Here is a 19957-nt window from a genome sequence, read left to right on the forward strand (position 1 = left end):
ACTTTGGCATATGTCATCATCTGTTAAGAGATTGAGATTCTCAAATAACAAAGTGGCTTAAGCCTCCCTTACCTTGCAAAAGTTCTGCCACAGAGTAAAGAAGTTGACCATATGGTATGAAATAAAATATAGTTTTATTGTGATAGTAAATCTGTATTTAATAGTGATGATAGTGGTAAAATATCACCTTTACTGATATTGTACCAAGCACCATAAAAGTACTTTCAAAAACACTGCCTCATTGAATCCTCTCAACAATTGTACGACATCAGTACCACTATTCATTTCATTTCACACATGAGGAAACAGAGGCTCAGAGAAGTTCAATAACTTCCCCGGGCAGGTAGCCCAGCGTTTGAACCTCGGTGGTCAAACTCCAGTGCTCCTCTCTAGAGCACTCTCATGTATGGCACAGATTCATGGCCTAGACTGCTTTCATTGGCGTGTTTTTTTTTTTTTTTTTTGTATTCTATTTACTATTCCAAATTAATTTTATGCTTTAAATACATGCTTCTGAAACCAACTTTTTGTTCCATGAGGTTGTTGTTTTAAGTGTCTTTAAAACTAAGCAGGTCTTTACTTTTCCTCTGAGGCACATCTCTCAACTCCAGATGAGGCTGTCCCATGTGCCCTGGCGTGTGGCATAGCTCCTCATGGCTCCTTCCAGCTAACAGTGAGCCCAGCTGCCTCTAACTCCATTTCTCTCTCTCAAGCCCTGTCCCAAGTATCTTCTCAAGCTGATTGCAGCCGCCTCAGGCCAGTGCCTCCAGCAAGGTCCTCTGGTTTATCACCCCTGTGCCTCTAGGTCTGGGTGTGCTGGAACCTACAGGCGTCTGCATCCCCGCTTATCCCCATGGCTGTGGTTACAAAGGGCCTCTTTTAAATGCAGACAGCCAGTCAGCCAACTCGAAATTTATACCAGAAATCTATTACCTAATTTTTAAACAAAATGACATGAAATCAGACTTGAAGATATCAAAAACATGTCTAGTTTCTGATTTAAGCAAGAAAATCCACATTGTTATTGCTTCCACCACAGAATAATTTACTGCAACAGGAGTTCTGGATCTTATGCCAAAAATGAGGTCCTCTAACCAATGTCAAGGCCAATTATCTTGTGGTAGATCCCACAACAAAAGCAGACTATTGTGATTAGAGTCAGAAGCACCACCCAGAGAAGCTGGAAAGCTTCTGGGGATTTCTTTTATTTTTTCTCCCCATATGTCTGCTTAAATAAACTACCAGAAACATTGTGTGTGGGCACTGAACATCTAAGATTAGTTTGCGAGACAAGGAGAGGGGCGACCAGGTTTGTTTTGAGCTGTTGAGCAGGAGCCAGGCTGCAAGACCGTGCGCGCGTGCGTGTGTGTGTGTGTGTGTGTGTGTGTGTGAGAGAGAGATTGAGAGAGAGAGAGAGAGAGAGAGAGAGAGAGAGACTGCAGAGATCACCACAGCCTAGTCCCTGGATAGGTCTTGATCTCCTTCCTTCCCCAATCTCCTTCCCAAACACACTGCCAGTAGCCATCCTGTGGTTTCCCAGTGGGAGGGGAAAGCCCAGGTGGCCACATTCAGGAACACTCACCCCACGGTAAAGAACTGCCTCATCTCCTGTCTCCGAGACCTCATCAGTTGCTTATATTCCCCGATCCGGAGCTTTTTGCCATCAACAATGCAGGTGCGTTTCGGTCGAGGTTTGTATTTATAGTTCGGGTACTTCTCTAGGTGGATCTTGCTTAGCCGGGCCTGCTCTTCATAGTAAGGTTGCTTCTCTTGGTTGGACATGGATTTCCAGCGAGACCCTAAACAAAAACAGCCGTTAAGTACCCAAGTGGTCAAGGCAACATATTCATGGAAACTACTGGGTATACCTTCCCACCGCTTTACTCACCTGTGGCTCTGGGTAGCTCCTACCACCGCATCCCACTGAGCCTCCCCAGCAGTCTTGTATAGACCATAGAGCAAAGAATAATTTTGTATATGGCAACATTTATTACATTATTTCTTTCGATGACTTACAGCTGGTGCTACAAAAAGTATATTATTTTAAAACACGTCTCTGCTGCTTAAAGATCGCCTCCTACACCAATGTCCTTCCCCCATCTATTGGTCGTCTATCTCTCTCAAAGGGTGAAAAACTGAAACTTCCAAAGGATACTCTCAAGGCTGATAGGATTCTCAGAAAAAGCTCTCCTGCTTTCAGAGATTCAAACGTCTGTCAACTTGTCCAGGCATCTTTAGGGAAGCTACTTACTGAGAAGGTGTCAGCGGATGTTGGTATCCTTCCATATATAAAAACCCATTGTGCGCACTGTCTCCCCTGGCCTAGGGTAATTAAAAAAGCCTAAACTCTAAGTTCTAGCTTTCGAACCGGAAGGTACAGTTGGAATGATATATACCATTTTCAAGTACTACAAATGTTCATTCAGAGCTGTACCAATGACAGCACAAAAATTTTTAATGTGGTTTATAGAGGAAGAAGGAAAAGTATTCACTTCTCTAATATTGTTTATAAAGAATTACCTAAACACTTGACGAAGAAGGGATGTGTTTTTTTACATGTATCAAATTGCATTTTTGTGTGTCGCTGGTGAATAAAGCGGTAACAGCTGTGCTGACTGGATGTTAGCTAATCTTCAGTGGAGATTTTTCATACATAAACAAATGGAAAGTTGTACAAATCTTCTCTGTAGCCAGCAGTATCCTGGTCTGCTTTAATAGCACATCCATCCCTGTTCTTTCCTGATTGTTGTGCAAAAGTTGTGTAGAAAGTCTACACAGACAGACTTCTCCGTGTTCTGCTGACTCCCAGTAGCTTAAAGCCCCAGTTAACAGAGGATTCTTGGCACTCTTGAAATGCTTGTGCTTCAAAGTTTATATTTTAATGAATACACTTACTATATTCTTAATAATTTTTTTTCACAGGATGCACACCAAGAATATAGATTCCCTACAGCTGCCAAGATGGAAACAGAGAGTTTCTATGCCCATCTGAGAGCTTACTCATGCTGCTACTAAAATGGCAAAAGAAGAAGAAGAAGAAGAAGAAGAAGAAGAAGAAGAAGAAGAAGAAAAGAAAATTTCAAAATTAGGTCTCAAATTCAAGGACAGAGAAACTGATTTTCTTTTAAATGTCTATTAATTAGAAAAACAAAATTAACATGTCCATCAGGAACCTTTTGGTTTCAAAGGTACTTAAATACAAGAGAATAATACTATATCTGTGTATATCTCAGAAACTCTAAAAATAAAACCCTACTTCATTGTAGTGACATTTGGCATCCATCTTGAAATTCAAATATCTCAAGGAATAAAAGGGAAAAACTTACTTTTTAACATTTCACCACTATTTGATCTTATGTGTGTTTTAAATTTTCTTAGAGTTTACTGCCTCACAATGTCTCAGAATCAAGTTAAATTATTTATACAGTGACAAAACGTGTATTTGTGTATGTCCAGATCACTGATATTTACTAAGGTTAAATATTTATTGCTTTTGAACAAAACATTTAAAAAATGAAAACCACAGTTTAAGTCTGTAATGTTTTTCAGCTTCTTAAACAGCTCCCTTTGAGATTTTGTCACATCATGACAGCTTAAATAGAACAGTGCCTTCTGTGTTTTTTCTTTTTAAAGAGGAAACATGTTGACTGTAATGCTACATGTTGAATAAAATATGTTCAATATGTTGAACACAATAATTCCAAACTGTATAATCTGCACTAGCAAGCTTTACACTAATAGAACGAGGTTTGAGTTTAATCCTAAGAAACGGGAGAATCACTCTGGCAATTTACCACAAAACGGGCCTCTGCCCTGTGGTCTATGTGTTCAACTCACTGCTATGAAATTTGAACTCGTCACATCTTATTAAAGTAAATGTAGTTTCATTTTACAAGTTTTAAAGTTATCATTAGAGGCACTGTTCAACACTCCATGAATTTCACACTATTTGGGGGCTCACCCTAGTTCCTGACGAGTCCTTTCAGAAGGATATATGAACCCAAGAACAGTAAAGCAGAAAACTGTAGGATCTGTGAATGTTTCCAAGGTTTCGGAGCAACTTAGGGATTTAAGAAGACTGAATAAGAAAAGGAGATAAGGCTTGTCTCCACGAATCCGGTTTAGCAGTACCTTTCACAGTTGCCAAATTCACAGTATTAACACACTATAAATAGTTTTGTCTCTAAAATAAGTTTTTTAGTCAGTCCTTCCCTGGCACCTCATGGATATATAACCCCTAAACCTAAATGCCACACTGAAGGGTGGGGGACACAGAGATGGTGACGAAGTCTCTCGTGGCAGCTTGCTGAGCTACGTCTAACCTCTGCAAACCACGGTCTCCCTTAGGTGTCAAGTTATGCCCCTGTTTTCCACCCTGGGGGGCACTCGCAGGGTAGGAGGTCAGCATCAGCGACTGCACTCACCTAAGATTTTGCTAATGTTGGAGTTATGCATGTCGGGGAAGGCCTGAAGGATTTTCCTCCTCTCATCCTTCGCCCAAACCATGAAAGCATTCATTGGTCGCTTGATGTGTGGCTCGCTGCTGGCCCGGCTGCGGGCATCCCTGTAGACTCGTGCTTCAGCCACAGTGGCGCCTCCTGTTGGCCAACAATAATACTGCTGTAGTTTAGCTGCAGAGCCATTCATTGCTTTACTTCCTGTAATGTCAGGGCAGGAAGAACAAGATGGGTGCAAACATTATTATCTGAGTAACGTAACACAGCTTGCCGCCTGGTTCAGCTGTTTTCCCTACGCCCTTCTCTTCGTTTTAAGTGACCTCTTGGAAGAAGACAGTTTCAAATGACAATTCTATAGGCCCTTCTGATGGAGGCCTCAAAGACACACTGGGCAGAATTAATTTTGCATGTTTTATGCACCTAGTACATTTTTACTACAGGCACTTGCAGGTGGTGATTGTGCAATGACTGGCATTATTTTATGGTAACCTTTCCTGGTGCGAGTCTTCCCTTCAAAAGCAGGCTCTCACCTATCATTTTAGCCTCATTTGCCAAAAACCGCAGCCACTTCAAACTATCTCTTTACCTCAAATAGAATTCTCTTTCACAATATTATGCCCTCTCCGGCACTCCTCTCGCTGCCTGGAAGCCCTTTCTACTCCTTCACTAGGTCCCACTAAGTCCCACTCATCCTTCAAGACCCAGTCACGTGTGGTGTGCTTCATGAATTAGTAAATTCAATAGAAAATACTAATTGAGCAATTACTATGAGTTAGGCATTATGGCAGCGGTTAGGGATGCAAAGGTAAATAAAAACAATCTCTGCGTTTAAGGAGCGCACAGATCAGAGGGGATACGGGCCCCAGGCAGTTATAATAGTGTGTGATAAATGCTGTAATACTGCAGTATACAGGGTACCAGAAGGGCATCACACAAGACAGTCAGCAAATACCTCTTAGGAAAGGTGATGGGTAAGCTTTCTTGTGGAGGATGAATAAAAATTATCGCGTGAATAGGGGTAGGCAGACGGGAAGGGTAATTCAAGCCATTGGAACAGCATTCACAATGACGTTCCCCAGGCTGCGTTCGTTCCTTTTTCTTTTATGCTACATGAAATTACTTGTTTATGTGACTATCTCTCTCTAATCTTTCCACTCCATCCAAAGGAATATGAAACCCCTAAAGTTGGTGTTTCTGTTTTACTCATTCTTGTATCCCCAGGATTTCCCACATTGTAGATATTCAATAAATATTTATTAAGTAAAAGATTGGTTTTCAACTTATATGCAAACTAGTAGACTCAAAGGCATTTATTTCAAGGGTCCTGATACAGCTGTCTGCTGTTTAAGGGTAGTCCTTTAACATTCCCCTATGAAACTCTATCTGAACCTCTGATATTTTATAGTTTCTGAAGAGATGACTCTAGCTAGTAACATGCTAGATTGAAAGTTCCTTGACAATAAGGCAGGAACTGGCTCTCCTTCAACTGCTGTCTCCTTAGGCTCTGGTGAAGCACTTGGCATATAGAGATTGAATTAGTAAAATACGTTAAATTAGTGAATGAGTAAATGAGTGAATAAATGAATGGACACAGCTCTTGCTTGTTTTCAAGAACGCTGCTAGCGTCACATACTGATATACTCTTTGCAATGTGGCATCTACGACATATCCCCCTATAGATTGAAAACTTCTATAGTTAAACGTAAAGTGGTTCGACTGATGGCCTCAGCCAGGTTTTCTGCTGCATAAACAGGAAAGCCAACTCCCAAAAGTTTAGAAGCAAAATACACATTAAAACCAACATTTCCACTTTCTGGAAAAAGTAAAGCCTTTCAGCTCAGTGGAGTGATTATACAGGAACAACATGACCCAATCAATCTCTGGCCCTTCTACTCTATTTCTAGATACCTTGATTAAGTAGAAATTTGTTTGTGTCAGAGCTAGTAATAAATTAGAACATTAAAGCGCACTATTATTTGACAAATATGATCATCACTTATAGCAAACAAAAGACAGGATAAAGGGGCCCCGACTGGCTAATATTATCAATTCTTTTCTAAACATGAAAGAGGGCAGAGGGGCCACTTTGCGAAGACCATGCAAAAATAATATATTTTGTAAACAGCCCTTCTTTTAGGCCTACTAGACAGAATGATCCCTTACATGAAACGTCTCAGATCCCAAGATGCATAACTAATCTGCTACCTTTTTGCCACCATACCCACAGTACATTAATTTCATTTAAAATGCACTGACCATACAGGATAAATTGATTTCACTTTATATGGGTTTGACAGCCATGTTTATTGTGCAGTGAAATGTAGTGTAGCTTCCAGCTGACAATATCCATCAACACAGGGCAATATGCTGACTGCTGGGCCAGATGAAGGCATACATTACTCTGGAAGTGAAACACTCATTCAGATACGACAGTGTCTTCTCCTGAGGATCACCATGGTAATTTATGATGCCCTCAGTGCCATTACTTTACAACTGACATGGATTCAGCAATTTATATACTTGCATGCATGCACATAAAAGGAGACAGGCTTGTGGAGAATGTCAGAGGCAAAAACATCTCAGTAGTATTCTAAGGTAACTACTATGCCACAGGTGATTAACATTTGAGATTTGCTTTTACCGTCATAGCTTTCTCTCTACCTCTAGCAAAACCAAATAGTCAGCTTCCATTTATTTGTTCATTTAAAAGATGTATTTCATTGTGAATGGCAAGTTTTACTCTCCTATGGACTGATGGAAATCATGGTGGCTTTTCAGACTCGGCTCTTAGTAGATCCTCTACTCCATACCAGTTGATTCTCTCAGACATGCCATACATATGCCCAATCTCTCTCCCTCTCATTCTGTACCTCAGTCTTAACAAACACTTCCTATTCTCCTTTCAAGGAACAGAGCTCAGGTCTCACCCCACCAACTACCCTACATCAACCTTGCCCCTTTCTCCCGTAGTGCATGTTGTCTACATGACATTGAATTAATTTACAGAGCAGATATCTAGGACTCACCATAAATGCTCCCATAAATTGAGAAATTCAAGCATAGTACAAAGTATAAAAATGTGAATTAAGAGATAGAAAATAGAAAATGCATCTCTTTTATCTTGCCTCCTCTCCTCTCTTCCAAGGAAAGTCAAGTAAAAATGAATGAGGACATAGAGATGAATGAGCTAAATTAGGAATGTTATAGCAATGAACCAAGATTTGAGTAGAGACTTATCCAGGGAGACCAAGGTTTGAAACCACTTTTATACTGGACTGATATGTGATCAGAGTCAGAATTTTAAGAAAGTATTAAGAGGGCACAAAACCAAAAGAATATTTAGAAAGTGCTCCTTAACTTACCTAAACTTTGCTTCATAAGACAAAATGATCAGGGAGTTATTGTGGCAGCAGTAGAAATACATATGACTGGATATGTGTGTATAAAGTCCAAAATTTTAAAATGAAGATTGTATATTATATAAACCTTTTTAAACACATGAGGGAGATTCTATAGGATACTATAGAATTGTTTTCAAAAGGTGTGCTATTATTAGTCTGAACATTTGAAGCCTAAAATCCACTTTCTGTTATAATTAAAATCTACATATCAAGTGTAACTTCATACTGCTTCATTCATTTTTGAAAATAACACCAAGCTAAAAAAAAAAGCACTTCATTCTAAAATAGCCAATACTAGGGCACCTGGGTGGTTCAGTTGGTTAAGCATCAGCTCTTGATTTGGGCTCAGGTCACAATCTCACAGTTTGTGAGATTGAGCCCTGTGTCAGGCTCTGTGCTGTGTGGAGCCTGCTTAGGATTCTCTTTCTCCCTTTCTCTCTGCCCCTCCCCCGCTGCGCTCTCTCTCTCTCTCTCTCTCTCTCTCTCTCTCTCTCTTAGTAAACAAACAAACTTCAAAAATAAATAAATAAGTGGTGCCTGGGTGGCTCAGTCTGTTTGGTGTCCGACTTCAGATCAGGTCATGATCTCCCAGTTTATGAGTTCGAGCCCCATGCCTGGCTCTGTGCTGACAGCTCAGAGCCTGCAGTCTGCTTCAGATTCTGTCTCCTTCTCTCTGTCCCTCCCCCATTTGCACTCTGTCTCTCTCTCTCATAAAAATAAATAAACATAAATAAATAAATAAATAAATAAATAGTCAGTGCTCTCCGTCAGAATCCAGAATGGTCCTAGGGAATGTCTCACAATTCTATGATAGAGTGCCTTTTACTTTTAAGAGCAGACGAATCATTTGTGAGTTCAATGTTCATGATATATCTCCTCATGAAAAGCAGTTAGAGAAAGCCTAGACCAAAAGCTATGTATCTAGAGACTACTACTTTCAGGCTGACCTAAGTGTCTTTAATTAAAAGCAATAGAAATCATAAATGACAGGTACTGAAAGGCCAGGAGGTCAATAACACCACACTAGGCACCACGGAAAAGAACTGTTCCCTGTACACCAGGAATTCCTGCTCTCTTCAACTTCCCCAGGGGGCTTGGTTTGATTAATTCATCCTTTGTCTCCCATATCATAGTTCAGTAAAGGCAAACTTTCAGTTAGACAAAGAAAGATAGTCTATGGGTAGAAAACTGAAATTGCCAAGGCAAAGACCTCCTTAGGAATCTGTGATTTAAATGATTTAAAATGAAGACAGAAAGTTGAGTTTTTCCAGGTGGGCTGGAAAGAAGGCCAGTGTAACCATCATAGCCTATGGCAATGGTCCTGAACTAATCCTAGAGAGGCCCGCTTCCTGGGTAAATTCCAAGGGTTATGTGAGTGAATGAGTAAGTGGTAAGTGTTTGGTATGTGTGTTCTTCCCTACAGAAGAACTTTGGCTAATTCTATAATGTGCCTAGTAATCATTTATTTATGCATTAATTCAGCAAACACTTCTGACAAATTTCAGATAGACCCAACATTGTGATTGGGCATACAAAGAATGATAACACATGTGCCTTTTTTTAAAGGGATTTGGTCCAGTGAGGGAAATAGACACATAAATAGAAAATTACAAAACAGTATAAGTGCCAACAAAGGTAATTTAAAAGTACTATGAAAGCAGAGGAGAGGGGCTATTAATGTTGTTAGAAGGAACAGAGATGAATATCAGGGAGGCTTCAGAGATGCAGCGGTGCTTGAGCAGCATCTTAAAGGAAGAGGAAAAATTTACCAGCAGGTATGGGTGCGAAAGTATTCTAGGCTGGAGAATCTGTGTGAATAAATACACAGAGATACAGCAAAATGGTGGTAGAGTTTTAGGGAATAAAAAGAAGCTGACTCTGGCTTGGGGCTATAGAAGAAAATAGGGGAGCACCAAAAGATGGAATTAGAGAAGTGGAAGACAGATTTCTAGGTACCTTGAATGCCAAGTGAAGAAGTCTTCAAAGTTTTTAAGTGGGGGTAGTGACATGAACAAATATATTCAAGAAGACATCAAAATGGAAATCAAATGAGAAATTACCTCTGAATAATTCTCAATAAGTCTCAATGATTACTAATGAACTGATAATAAACTTATAATTTATAATCTGCAATATGCAATATACAGTAAAAGATTACTAGTTGTACAAAAAAAACCCCACTAAAATATGACCCAGAGATAATAACAACCAAACAAAACAGAACAAATAAAACCTCAACAGAAGGAGAAACTGAGATGACTCACATAGTGTAATTAACAAACAAGAGCTTTAAAGTAACCATTATAAATATGTTTGAGAACTTAAAAGAAAAGATTGTCATAATGAATACATAGACAGGGTCAGGGGATGCTTCAGCAGGGAAATGAAACTTGAAAGAGAAATGGAAATTGTAGAACTGCAAAATATATTTGAGATGAAAATTCACTGATTGGATTTCACAGAAGTTTGGAGTGCAGATAAAGGGTCAGTGAAGTTGAAAATACAACAAAAGAGGGGTGCCTGGGTGGCTCAGTCGGTTAAGCTTCCGATTTCAGCTCAGGTCATGATCTCGCAGTTTGTGAGTTTGAGCCCCACGTTGGGCTCTGAGCTGACAGCTCAGAGCCTGGAGCCTGCTTTGGATTCTGTGTCTCCCTCCCTCTCTGCCTATCCCCTGCTCACATTCTGTCTCTATCTCTCTCAAAAATAAACAAACATTAAAAAAAAAAAGAAAAAACATCAAAAGAAATTATTTAGTCTCAAAATCAAAAAGAATAAAAAAGCTAAAAACATAAACAGAGACTCAGCAATATGTAGAACAACACTAAGAGTCCTAGAATATGTGTAACTGAAGTTCCAGGTAGAAGAGAGAGAGAATCATGACTGAAAAATATCTGAAGAAACACTGGTTGAAAATTATCTGAATTTGGTGAGAATCATCAACTTACAGGTTCAAGATATTCAGGTAAATGCAATTAGAATAAATACAAAGAAAACCATACCTAGACACTAGTCAAACTGCTGAAAACCAAAGACAAAGGGAAAATTTCAGAGAAACAGGGCACATTACATACAAAGTAACAATAATATAAATAATCACTAATTATTCATAAGAAACAATGAAGGCTAGAAGACTAAAGAGCATCTTTAGAATGCTGAAATTAAATAAATCAATTCAGAGATGGCTCAAATTCAGAACATATTCTCCAAAGACAAATGTGAAATATATTTTCAGATAAATAAAAGCTGAAAAAATGTATTACTTGCAGACTCATACCAAAAGAAATATTCAAAAAAATCATTCAAGGTGAAGAGAAATAATTTCTGACAGAAACTTAGATATTCATGAAGAAAGGAAGAGCATCAACAATGATAAATGTGACTAAAAAAACAAAAACAAAAAAATCCCTCATTGTTTCCTCTCTGGATTTCATTAATAAACAGCTGATTTTGTATTTGTTTTTAAAAGACAAGGAACTACTTAATATAAAATATAACACTGTACTGTGGGACTTATAAGAAGTAAAACATGAGAACAATGGCACATTAGCACAAAGGATAAGGTACTAACTGGTATTAAGTTGTTAACGGTTTATTTTATAAAAAGTGGTATAATTTTAACTGTAAGAAGACTCAAAGATTCATAGTAAATCACTAGAAACAACAAGCAAACAAAATACAAAAAGGTATAGCTAACATGCCGGTAGAATAATTCAAATGGAAGACTGAAAAAGGACTGAAAAGGAGACAGTAAAATGATCAGTGGTTGCCATGGGTCAGGGAAGGAGTGATGAACAGACAAGACACAGAGGATTTTTAGCACGGCGAAAATACTCTGTATGATTCCTAATGATGGATATATGTTACTATACATTTGTCCAAATCCATAGAATGTACAATACTTAGAGTAAACACTAAGGTAAACTATGAACTTTGGGTCATTATGATATGTCAAGATAGGTTCATCCACTGCAACAAATGTACCACTCTGGTGGGGTATGTTGACAACAGGAAAGGCCGTGCATGTGTGGGGGAAAGGGCAATCCCTGTATCTTTCCCTCAAATTTACTGTGAATCTTACTGCTCTAGAGAAATAAAACTGTAATAATAATAATAATAATAATAATAATAATAATAATAACAAAAACAGAAGAAAAAATAGCAAATTGTAAGACTTAAGCCCATCAAATTCAATAATGACCTTAAATATAAACAAATTAAATAATTCAAGTAAAATCACAGATTCAGCATGGATAGAGTTGAAATCAATGAAATACAAAACAGATACAATAAAGACAATTTACAAAGCCAAGGATTAATCATTCAAAAAGATCAATAAAATTGATAAACCCCTAGTAAGACTGATCAACGAAGAGAGAAAACAAAAATACCAGTATTTGGATTGAAAGAGGGAATTTTACTATAGACATTACTCACATTAAGAGAATAATAAAAGACTGTTGTAAATAACTTAATTCCAATAAACTTAAAAACAGATAAAATGAATAAATTTCTTGAAAGACACACACTACCAAAATTTACTCAAGAACAAATAGAAAACCTAAATACTAGTATAGCTAATAAAGAAACTATATTTATAACCAACAACCTTCTCATGAAGAAAAATTCAGTCCCAAATGGTTTCACTGCTAACTCTTTCAAACACTTAAAAATTAAAATAATTTTATACAAAATAGGATAAGTAGAGTTGGAAAGAGTGGCCCCAAATTTATTTTATGAGGTGGCATCATACCCTGACAAAGATTTGAACACAAATGCAAAAATTCTTAAGAAAATATTAGCAAATTAAATCCAGCAATATGTAAAAGAGATAATAAATCATGATTAAGTAGAATTTATCTCAGGAATATAACATTAATTTAACTTGTGAAATCAGGCAATGTAATTCACTATATAAAAAAACAAAGGGGAAAAACATGATCATCACAATAGATTCAGAAACTGGTTTTAACAAAATTCAATACCCACTCATGTTAAAAGCTCACAGGAAACTAGTAATAGAAGAGAACCTCCTCAGTGTGATAAGGGGCATTTAAAAAGAACCTGTAGGACATCATACTTATTCCCCTAAGAGTGAAGAACAAGGCAAGGGATGTCTACTCTTACCATCGCTTATCAACACCCTTCTGCAGGTAAAGAAATAGAAAGCATCAAACTGGAAAAGAATACGTAATGCTATTTGTATTCATAGATAATATAATTGTTTACATAGAAAATCCTAAGGAACCTGCAAGATAATTACTAAAACTAGTAAGTGAATTTAGCGATACTGCATTATACAATATAAAAGTACAGAAATCAATTGTATTCCTATATACTAGCAGCAGACAACTAGAAAATAATGTTTTTAGGTTTTCATTCATAATAGCATCAGAAAATAAAACACTTACAAATAGATAGAACCAAAAAAGTATGCAAGACCTCTACACTAAAAATAATACATTTTTGAGTTAAAGAAGACCTAAATAAATGGAGGAATACACCATGTTCGTAGATCAAGAGTCCAAATTGTTAAGATATTAATTCTTTCCAAATTTATCTACGTATTCAACCCATCCTCAATAAAAAATCTCTGAAAGACAATTTCTTTTAGAAATTGACAACTTGATTTTAAAATTTACATAAAAAATAAAGCAGTAAGAACAGCCAAAACAAACTTGAAAAAGTTGGAGGATTCACACTACTCAATTTCAAGATTTACAGTACAAATACTTTGTAACATTTGTAAAAAAAACCAAAAACTAGACTTAAAAAGACAGCATGACATAGGCAAATCGACCACTAGAACAGAATTTGAGAGTCCAGAATTAAACCTTCACATACATGGTCAATTTTCAATAAAGACTTGGGCTGTTAAAGTGGGAAATGATAGTCTTTTCAACAAGTAGTACTAAAACAAGTGGATAAATATGTGGAAAAAAGTGAGCCTTGACCTCTTATCACATACTACTCTCAACAATTAATTTGAGATGAATCATAACAAATCAAAAGCAAAAACTCAATGAATACATAAGAGAATATTTTGGTAACATTGGAATAAGCAAAGATTCTTAGATACAGCATATAAGGCACTATATATATAAGAAAAATGATAAGATTAACTTTACCAAATTAAGACTCTGCTCATCACAAGTCATTGTTAAAAAATGAAATGTCAAAGCCCAGACTGGGAAGAAATATTCAGAATACACATATCTGACAAGAACTTATATCAAGAATAGATGAAGAACTACAGAAAAATACCAATCTAATATAAAAAATGGCAAAAGACATGAACACTTTATAAAAGATATAGTTATCTTTTGATAACAATGAACACATGAGAAGGTATTCCATATCATTAGTCATCAGGAAAATACAAATGAAAGTCACAGTGGATACCGCTTTCTACACACTGGAATGGCTTACAACACTAAACATTGGCAAGAATATGGAGCAACTGGAACTCTTAATATATTGGTGGTGAATGTGTCAAATGGTGTAACCATTTTGGAAATGGCTTGGCAGTTTCTTATAAGGTAAAATATATACTTACCAGTGACTCAGGATTTCCACTCGTAGGTACTTACCCAAAACAAATAAAAACTTTGTCCAGAAATAGATTTATGCAAGAATATCATAGCAGTTTTATTCATAATAACCAAATAATGAAAATAACTGGAGAATGGACAAATTGTAGTATTTTCATGCAAAGGGACATTATTCAAAATAAAATTGTTTTAACACTTAGTTTTTTAAAAAAGCAAAAACAAAGAACCAAAATAAAGTAGAAAACCAAAGAAACAAAAGTGATTTTCCCTGAAGGTTTTTTTTTCCCTCTGTGGACCTAGCATACTCTGGCCATTGTGAACTCAAAAAGTTGGTCTCATTGACTAAAATAATGATGATGATAATGATGATAAATATATATGTACATATGTATATATATTCAGTAGGGCAAAAAGCATCTTGGTAAAAAGCAACATAAATATATACCATTGGGTTGCTTGATAATCACAGTATTTTAGGCTACTTCAGTCTATCAACAGAATAGTTGATTTTCACATGTGGGATTCTGGAAAGAGTTACATGATACAGTTAATAGTCCCTTATTTGGGTTAATAGAAATAATGGTAATGAGTGCATCAGAAACAAAAATATAGAAGATGAAGGAATTTTAGAAGGGGGCTTGAAAAATTAGGAAAGATGGAGGGTATTAATTTCATTGTGTTTATCCCATCGGATCTTACTATTGTAGAAATCCAACTCACTGTGCTGTAGGAATGGCTGACAACTGTCTGTCTATGATTATGGAAGTTCCGCTAACTTCACATTCCTGCTTATTTCCAGAAAGTGAATTTACTTTCATCATATGAAGGCTGCTTGGAATTCAAATTTGATTTCTTCTTACAAAAACAACAAAATAAAACACAAAACAATTTTACTATCCTAGTGGTTTACTTGGCAGGAAAATACATTCCATGGCTGAACAAGAGTCTTAATCATTAGGGTGATGTGTTCATCTTCTGAGAAGGGATGCCAGGGGTAAAGACTATGGTTTGTTCTTTGTGTCTTTTATACAAGATTAGCTGGATAGGTTAGCAAAGAAACCTATTGATGGGTGCCATGATTTGAAGAAGGCAAATACAAAATATGGATGCATAGGCCTTCTGAGCTAGAGCCTGGTATAAAAATAGGAACCAGTGGCACAAGAACAAAAGATAAATTACCTGTGGTACTTTGATTAAGGTGTTAATTCTTCATTTGTTCAATGTGGGGGAAGTCCATAGGTAAATTTTCATTTCCTTGATTTCATCTTAAAGTTCCTTAATCCCACTAAAAACAACTACCTTACTTAAGTTGAATCTAAAGTTCAACTATTGAACTTTATAGCAAGTAATTCACTGAATAAACTAGATAGATAAGTAGATGATAGATAGATGACAAATGGATAGATAAATAGATAGATAGATAGATAGATAGATAGATAGATAGATAGATAGACAGACAGATAGGAATAGTATACACATAATGAAAAAATTCCATTGGGAATTTGGGCAACAGACATTTCACTAGACTAAACTGGAGGTCAGTTTCCAGGACAGACATACCATGTGTTTTAAGTAGTTTTACATACAATAATATTTACAAAGTGCTTTCAGTAAATACATTATCTGAATTCTCCTCACAATGCTTTGAAATCGATAGGAGGGTAGATATATTTGCCTCACTTGACAGATGAGCAAACCAAGGCTCAGAGAGGTTGTGCTACCTTCCTCTGTAATAACCAGTTAACGATATACTGCTAATAAGGAGTGGAGCCAGATCTAGAACTTAGGCCGTCTGACTTTCAGTTGAGTTCACTTCCCCTACCCGAAAGCTACCCCAGTCACTGATTATTTCAGTGATCTGAAATAACTGAACGTCAAAGCCCACCATTCCCTGGCAGGAACATTATTTTCCCCCTGTAAGGATGTCATTTCTCTGCCACAGCTAAGCACGTTAGAGGAGTCCATTACCAGTTATGAAGTTCATGCCACTGTCTAATTGGTCTCTGAAATACTGCCCCACCAAAGATGCAAAGAAAGCACGAAGGACTGAAATTATAGCAGGAATTAAAATGATGCTGTATTAATACATTCCTTAGTTGCGGGATTATGAGCAAGTGTTATTGTGGAGAAGGCTTCTATTTTTTTCCTATTGGAAACTCCATTCTCTTTAAAAGATCAACAAGAAGAACCAAAAGGGAATTCCCTAAGGTCAGCTCTGAGGAAACATAAACCTCTAATTCAATAACTCTGCTACTGCTCTGAAAAAAGGCTTTATTATTGCAACATCCATATGGAGCCAATTGGACATTAATGACTAATCAATCCCTCCCCTTTCTATTCTACTTAAAGTGTCACAAACCATGTTTAGATTAGCCCATTTCCTGCTTAGGATTGCTCAAGATGTCTTTTGTTCTTTCAGGACCAGCCTGATGGAGGCAGCTTAAACAAACACACGACCAGAGTGGCGCAGGAGTTATAAAGTGCCATATGTGAATGAACAAAGGGGCTATACTAAAGCCTTTTGTGGTATTTGTTAATGTTTTTCATCTGAGCTTAAAAAGGCTTAATGACTTTGTGGTGAGCTGATGCATGTGGCTCGTGGCTTTGCAAAATGAAGGAAATTCTAACCAGTGATATACCAGTCTGTATTTTCAAGAGTCTCTTGCTTTCAGTTTGGTGCCCGTGTTTACTTTTTGTTTTTTTTTTTTTTAATTCTCAAGTTATATTTGCTTTACACAGCTAAACAGAACCCTTTATCTTGTTTCAACTGTAGGATCCAAGGGCAACTGGGATAACTTATGTGATTCTTTCTTTTTAATGACTTGAAAGTAGCAGAGAACATCAAATATTCTACTTATTATCTGTTTGCTATTTGTATGCACAGGAGGACAGCTTACAAGCTGTTGAGCCCAGGCAAAAAGACATCATTTAAGTCTGAACCAGAGACCACTGTGGATGAAATAAGACAATAATAGGTTCTGGCTTCCTAAGTTTTCAGGAGCACCAGGCTCAGATTCAAGTAGATTCCCTTGGAGAATACAGAAGCTGGTAAAAAGCTGGTAGACTAAATAATTCATGTTGCTCAGCGGCTTCTGGCTTCATCCAACTCAATATACTACCATAGACTCTACATGAAATTAAGGAGCACAAACCAAGATGAAGCAAATCTCAGAATTAGTTAACAAAGATACTACTAAATCCATCCTCTTGTTTCCATCCTTATTACTCATCGATTGCCTTGGCCTCACTGTCTCTGCTGGACTGTTTGTTATAAATACTAGCCTTCTAACTGATGTGCTTACTTCCAGATTTGAGTCTCCAGTCCCTACTTACATACTTCTTCCTAATTTCAGCCAGAGTATACCATCACAAATGCAATTCTGACCAGACTACTCTATATGTAAAAGTTTTCAATGGTTCCCCGATGCCCAAAAGATGAAGTCCTAGGCTCTCCCTGACCTGGTCCTCTACCTATGTCTCCAGTCCCATCTTTGGCTTCTCCACTTAAAACTTTGTTTGATTTATAATATTGAACTACTTTTAGTTATCCATACCCCATGTTGTTTCATACTAAGCATTCAGTCTTTTCTTTTCCTAGAATTTTCTGTCCACCTTTAAAATCACTTATTCTTCGACTCAGGACAGGGATGATCTTCTCTAGGCAGTCCTTCCTAGTGTATCAGTTTAGGCTAAGTTTTTTAGGCTCCCATGGCATCCTATGCATACCTTTATTTTAACATTTACCATGTTTTACCCAAATTATCAATTGTGTGTGCCCACCTTCTTCACAAGACTGTGCACCCCAAAAGGGGCAGGGATGCTTCCCCAAGGTCTGGTACACAAGTGGGCATATGGTAAGTACTCAAATGTCACAATGGAGAGAAGTAGACATCTTCAACTGTGAAAATTTTAGAGTGAGACTCAGATGGCTACCTGTTGCATTAGAAACTGATAATTTCTGAAATTGGATTTTGTATAAATCCTATTTTATTTCTTATATTCTGTAAAATACCTTGCCTTACTTGAGCATCTGTAAAATAATAAGGCTTTGAAGGGAAAATATACCCATAGTTGTTTGGGACTCAGAGATCATTGGCTCCGATCTTAGTTCTTTTATTGACTTGCCCTGTTATACAGTCCTGAAATCCCAGCTTCCTCACTTCCTGGGTAATCTTGAAAGGATGAGTTTTTTTGGAAATATTAAATCTGAAAGCTATTCTAACATTGTAGGGTGTGCATAAATGCATACAACTGAAGCAGGTATTCAAACAGACCTATGATGGGAGCTTCCCTAGATAGCAGAGTCATTAGGAAATAGATGAAACATGCTCATAGAATCAGAGAATTTTAACACAAGAAGGATATTAAAGATCATCTAATTCACATTCCTTACTCCACATGAGGAAACTGAGATTTACAGAGGTTAAGTTGTCCAGGTCTCACAGTTAGTAACTGGCAAATATCACAAGAAACTCAGATGCAACTATCTCTTAAGTTTCACACTTGCCATCAGAAGAAATGTCTAAAACGGTCAACTGAATTGCTTCAATAGCATCTAGACTTGGCTTTTAAAACTCCACAAAATTCATTTAATGGGTTTCTCTTCTCCATTTCATTTGTTTCAGGGAATTTTCCTTTTATTAGAATGAGAGATGCAGATACTGGGTGCAGTAGTAACTTAATTTTTTATTAGGTTATTGTATGGAAATCATATTAGAAGGATTTTGGCCACTCAACTCATTTCCATAATCTGCCAAAACTTCTTTGCCCCAAGAATCCGGTGAAAGTATTTGAAAGGTACTTAATATGTGTATGGTTTGAAAGATTTAAAAAACTTTCAAAAGTTTCTATTTCTTGGGGTGCCTGGGTGGCTCAGTTGGTTAAGCATCTGACTCTCGGTCTCAGCTTGGGTCATGATCTCACAGTTCATGGGTTCAAGCCCGGTGTCAGGTTCTGTGCGACAGTGCAAAGCCTGCTTGGGATTCTCTCTCTCTCTTCTTTTCTCTGTCCCTCCCCTGTACTCTTTTTCTCTCTCCTTTTCAAAATAAATAAATAAGCTTAAATAAAAGTTTCTAGTTCTCTTTTTTTTTCTTCTTTTTAGTGAAAACCAACAGGGAAAAGCTACTCCAACAAAAGCAACCAACTCAATCAGCTCATCTTGCAGAAAAATGGGAGTCAGTGTGGCTTAGATCTGGGTTTTAACTCTATATTTGATCTTCCCTAAGTTGGGAAAATTATTTCCTTTCTCTAAAATGGTAATCTCGTCTCCTTACAAAAGAGAGTTAATCATTTCTACTTGGCAGGATCCTTGTAAAGATTAAATGGGAATGTAAAATTTCTTAGCTCAGTGACTGGATCCCAGGAACCACTCACTAAACAGTAGTCGCCCGTAGAAATAGTAGCAGTAATAATGGCAAGAGAGAAGTAATAGAGTCTATTCCAGTACCTAGGACATATCAAGTGCTTTCAACTCATATTTGTTCCCTTTCCAGTCTTTCCCCATACCTGAGTGATGTGTCCTATACTACATAGTCCTGTCCTTCAGAGTAGT

General features: G+C 37.2%; 1 protein-coding gene across 17 annotated transcripts in view; it reads right to left on the reverse strand.

Moving 5' to 3' along the window:
- The window catches only part of SOX6 (SRY-box transcription factor 6), a 614016-nt gene that overhangs the window by 16493 nt on the left and 577566 nt on the right, over positions 1-19957 (reverse strand). For 12 of the 17 annotated variants that reach the window (XM_047877037.1, XM_047877035.1, XM_047877036.1 and 9 more), the window contains 2 exons: positions 4425-4658; positions 1583-1799 (listed from right to left, as the gene is read on the reverse strand). In XM_047877037.1, the coding sequence (XP_047732993.1) occupies positions 1583-1799; positions 4425-4658 (451 nt within the window). The remainder of the gene's footprint in view (positions 1-1582; positions 1800-4424; positions 4659-19957) is intronic. The other 5 variants (XM_047877032.1, XM_047877041.1, XM_047877042.1 and 2 more) reach the window with 1 other exon arrangement.

The sequence above is a fragment of the Prionailurus viverrinus genome, chromosome D1, assembly GCF_022837055.1.
Source record: "Prionailurus viverrinus isolate Anna chromosome D1, UM_Priviv_1.0, whole genome shotgun sequence".
NCBI lineage: Eukaryota > Metazoa > Chordata > Mammalia > Carnivora > Felidae > Prionailurus > Prionailurus viverrinus.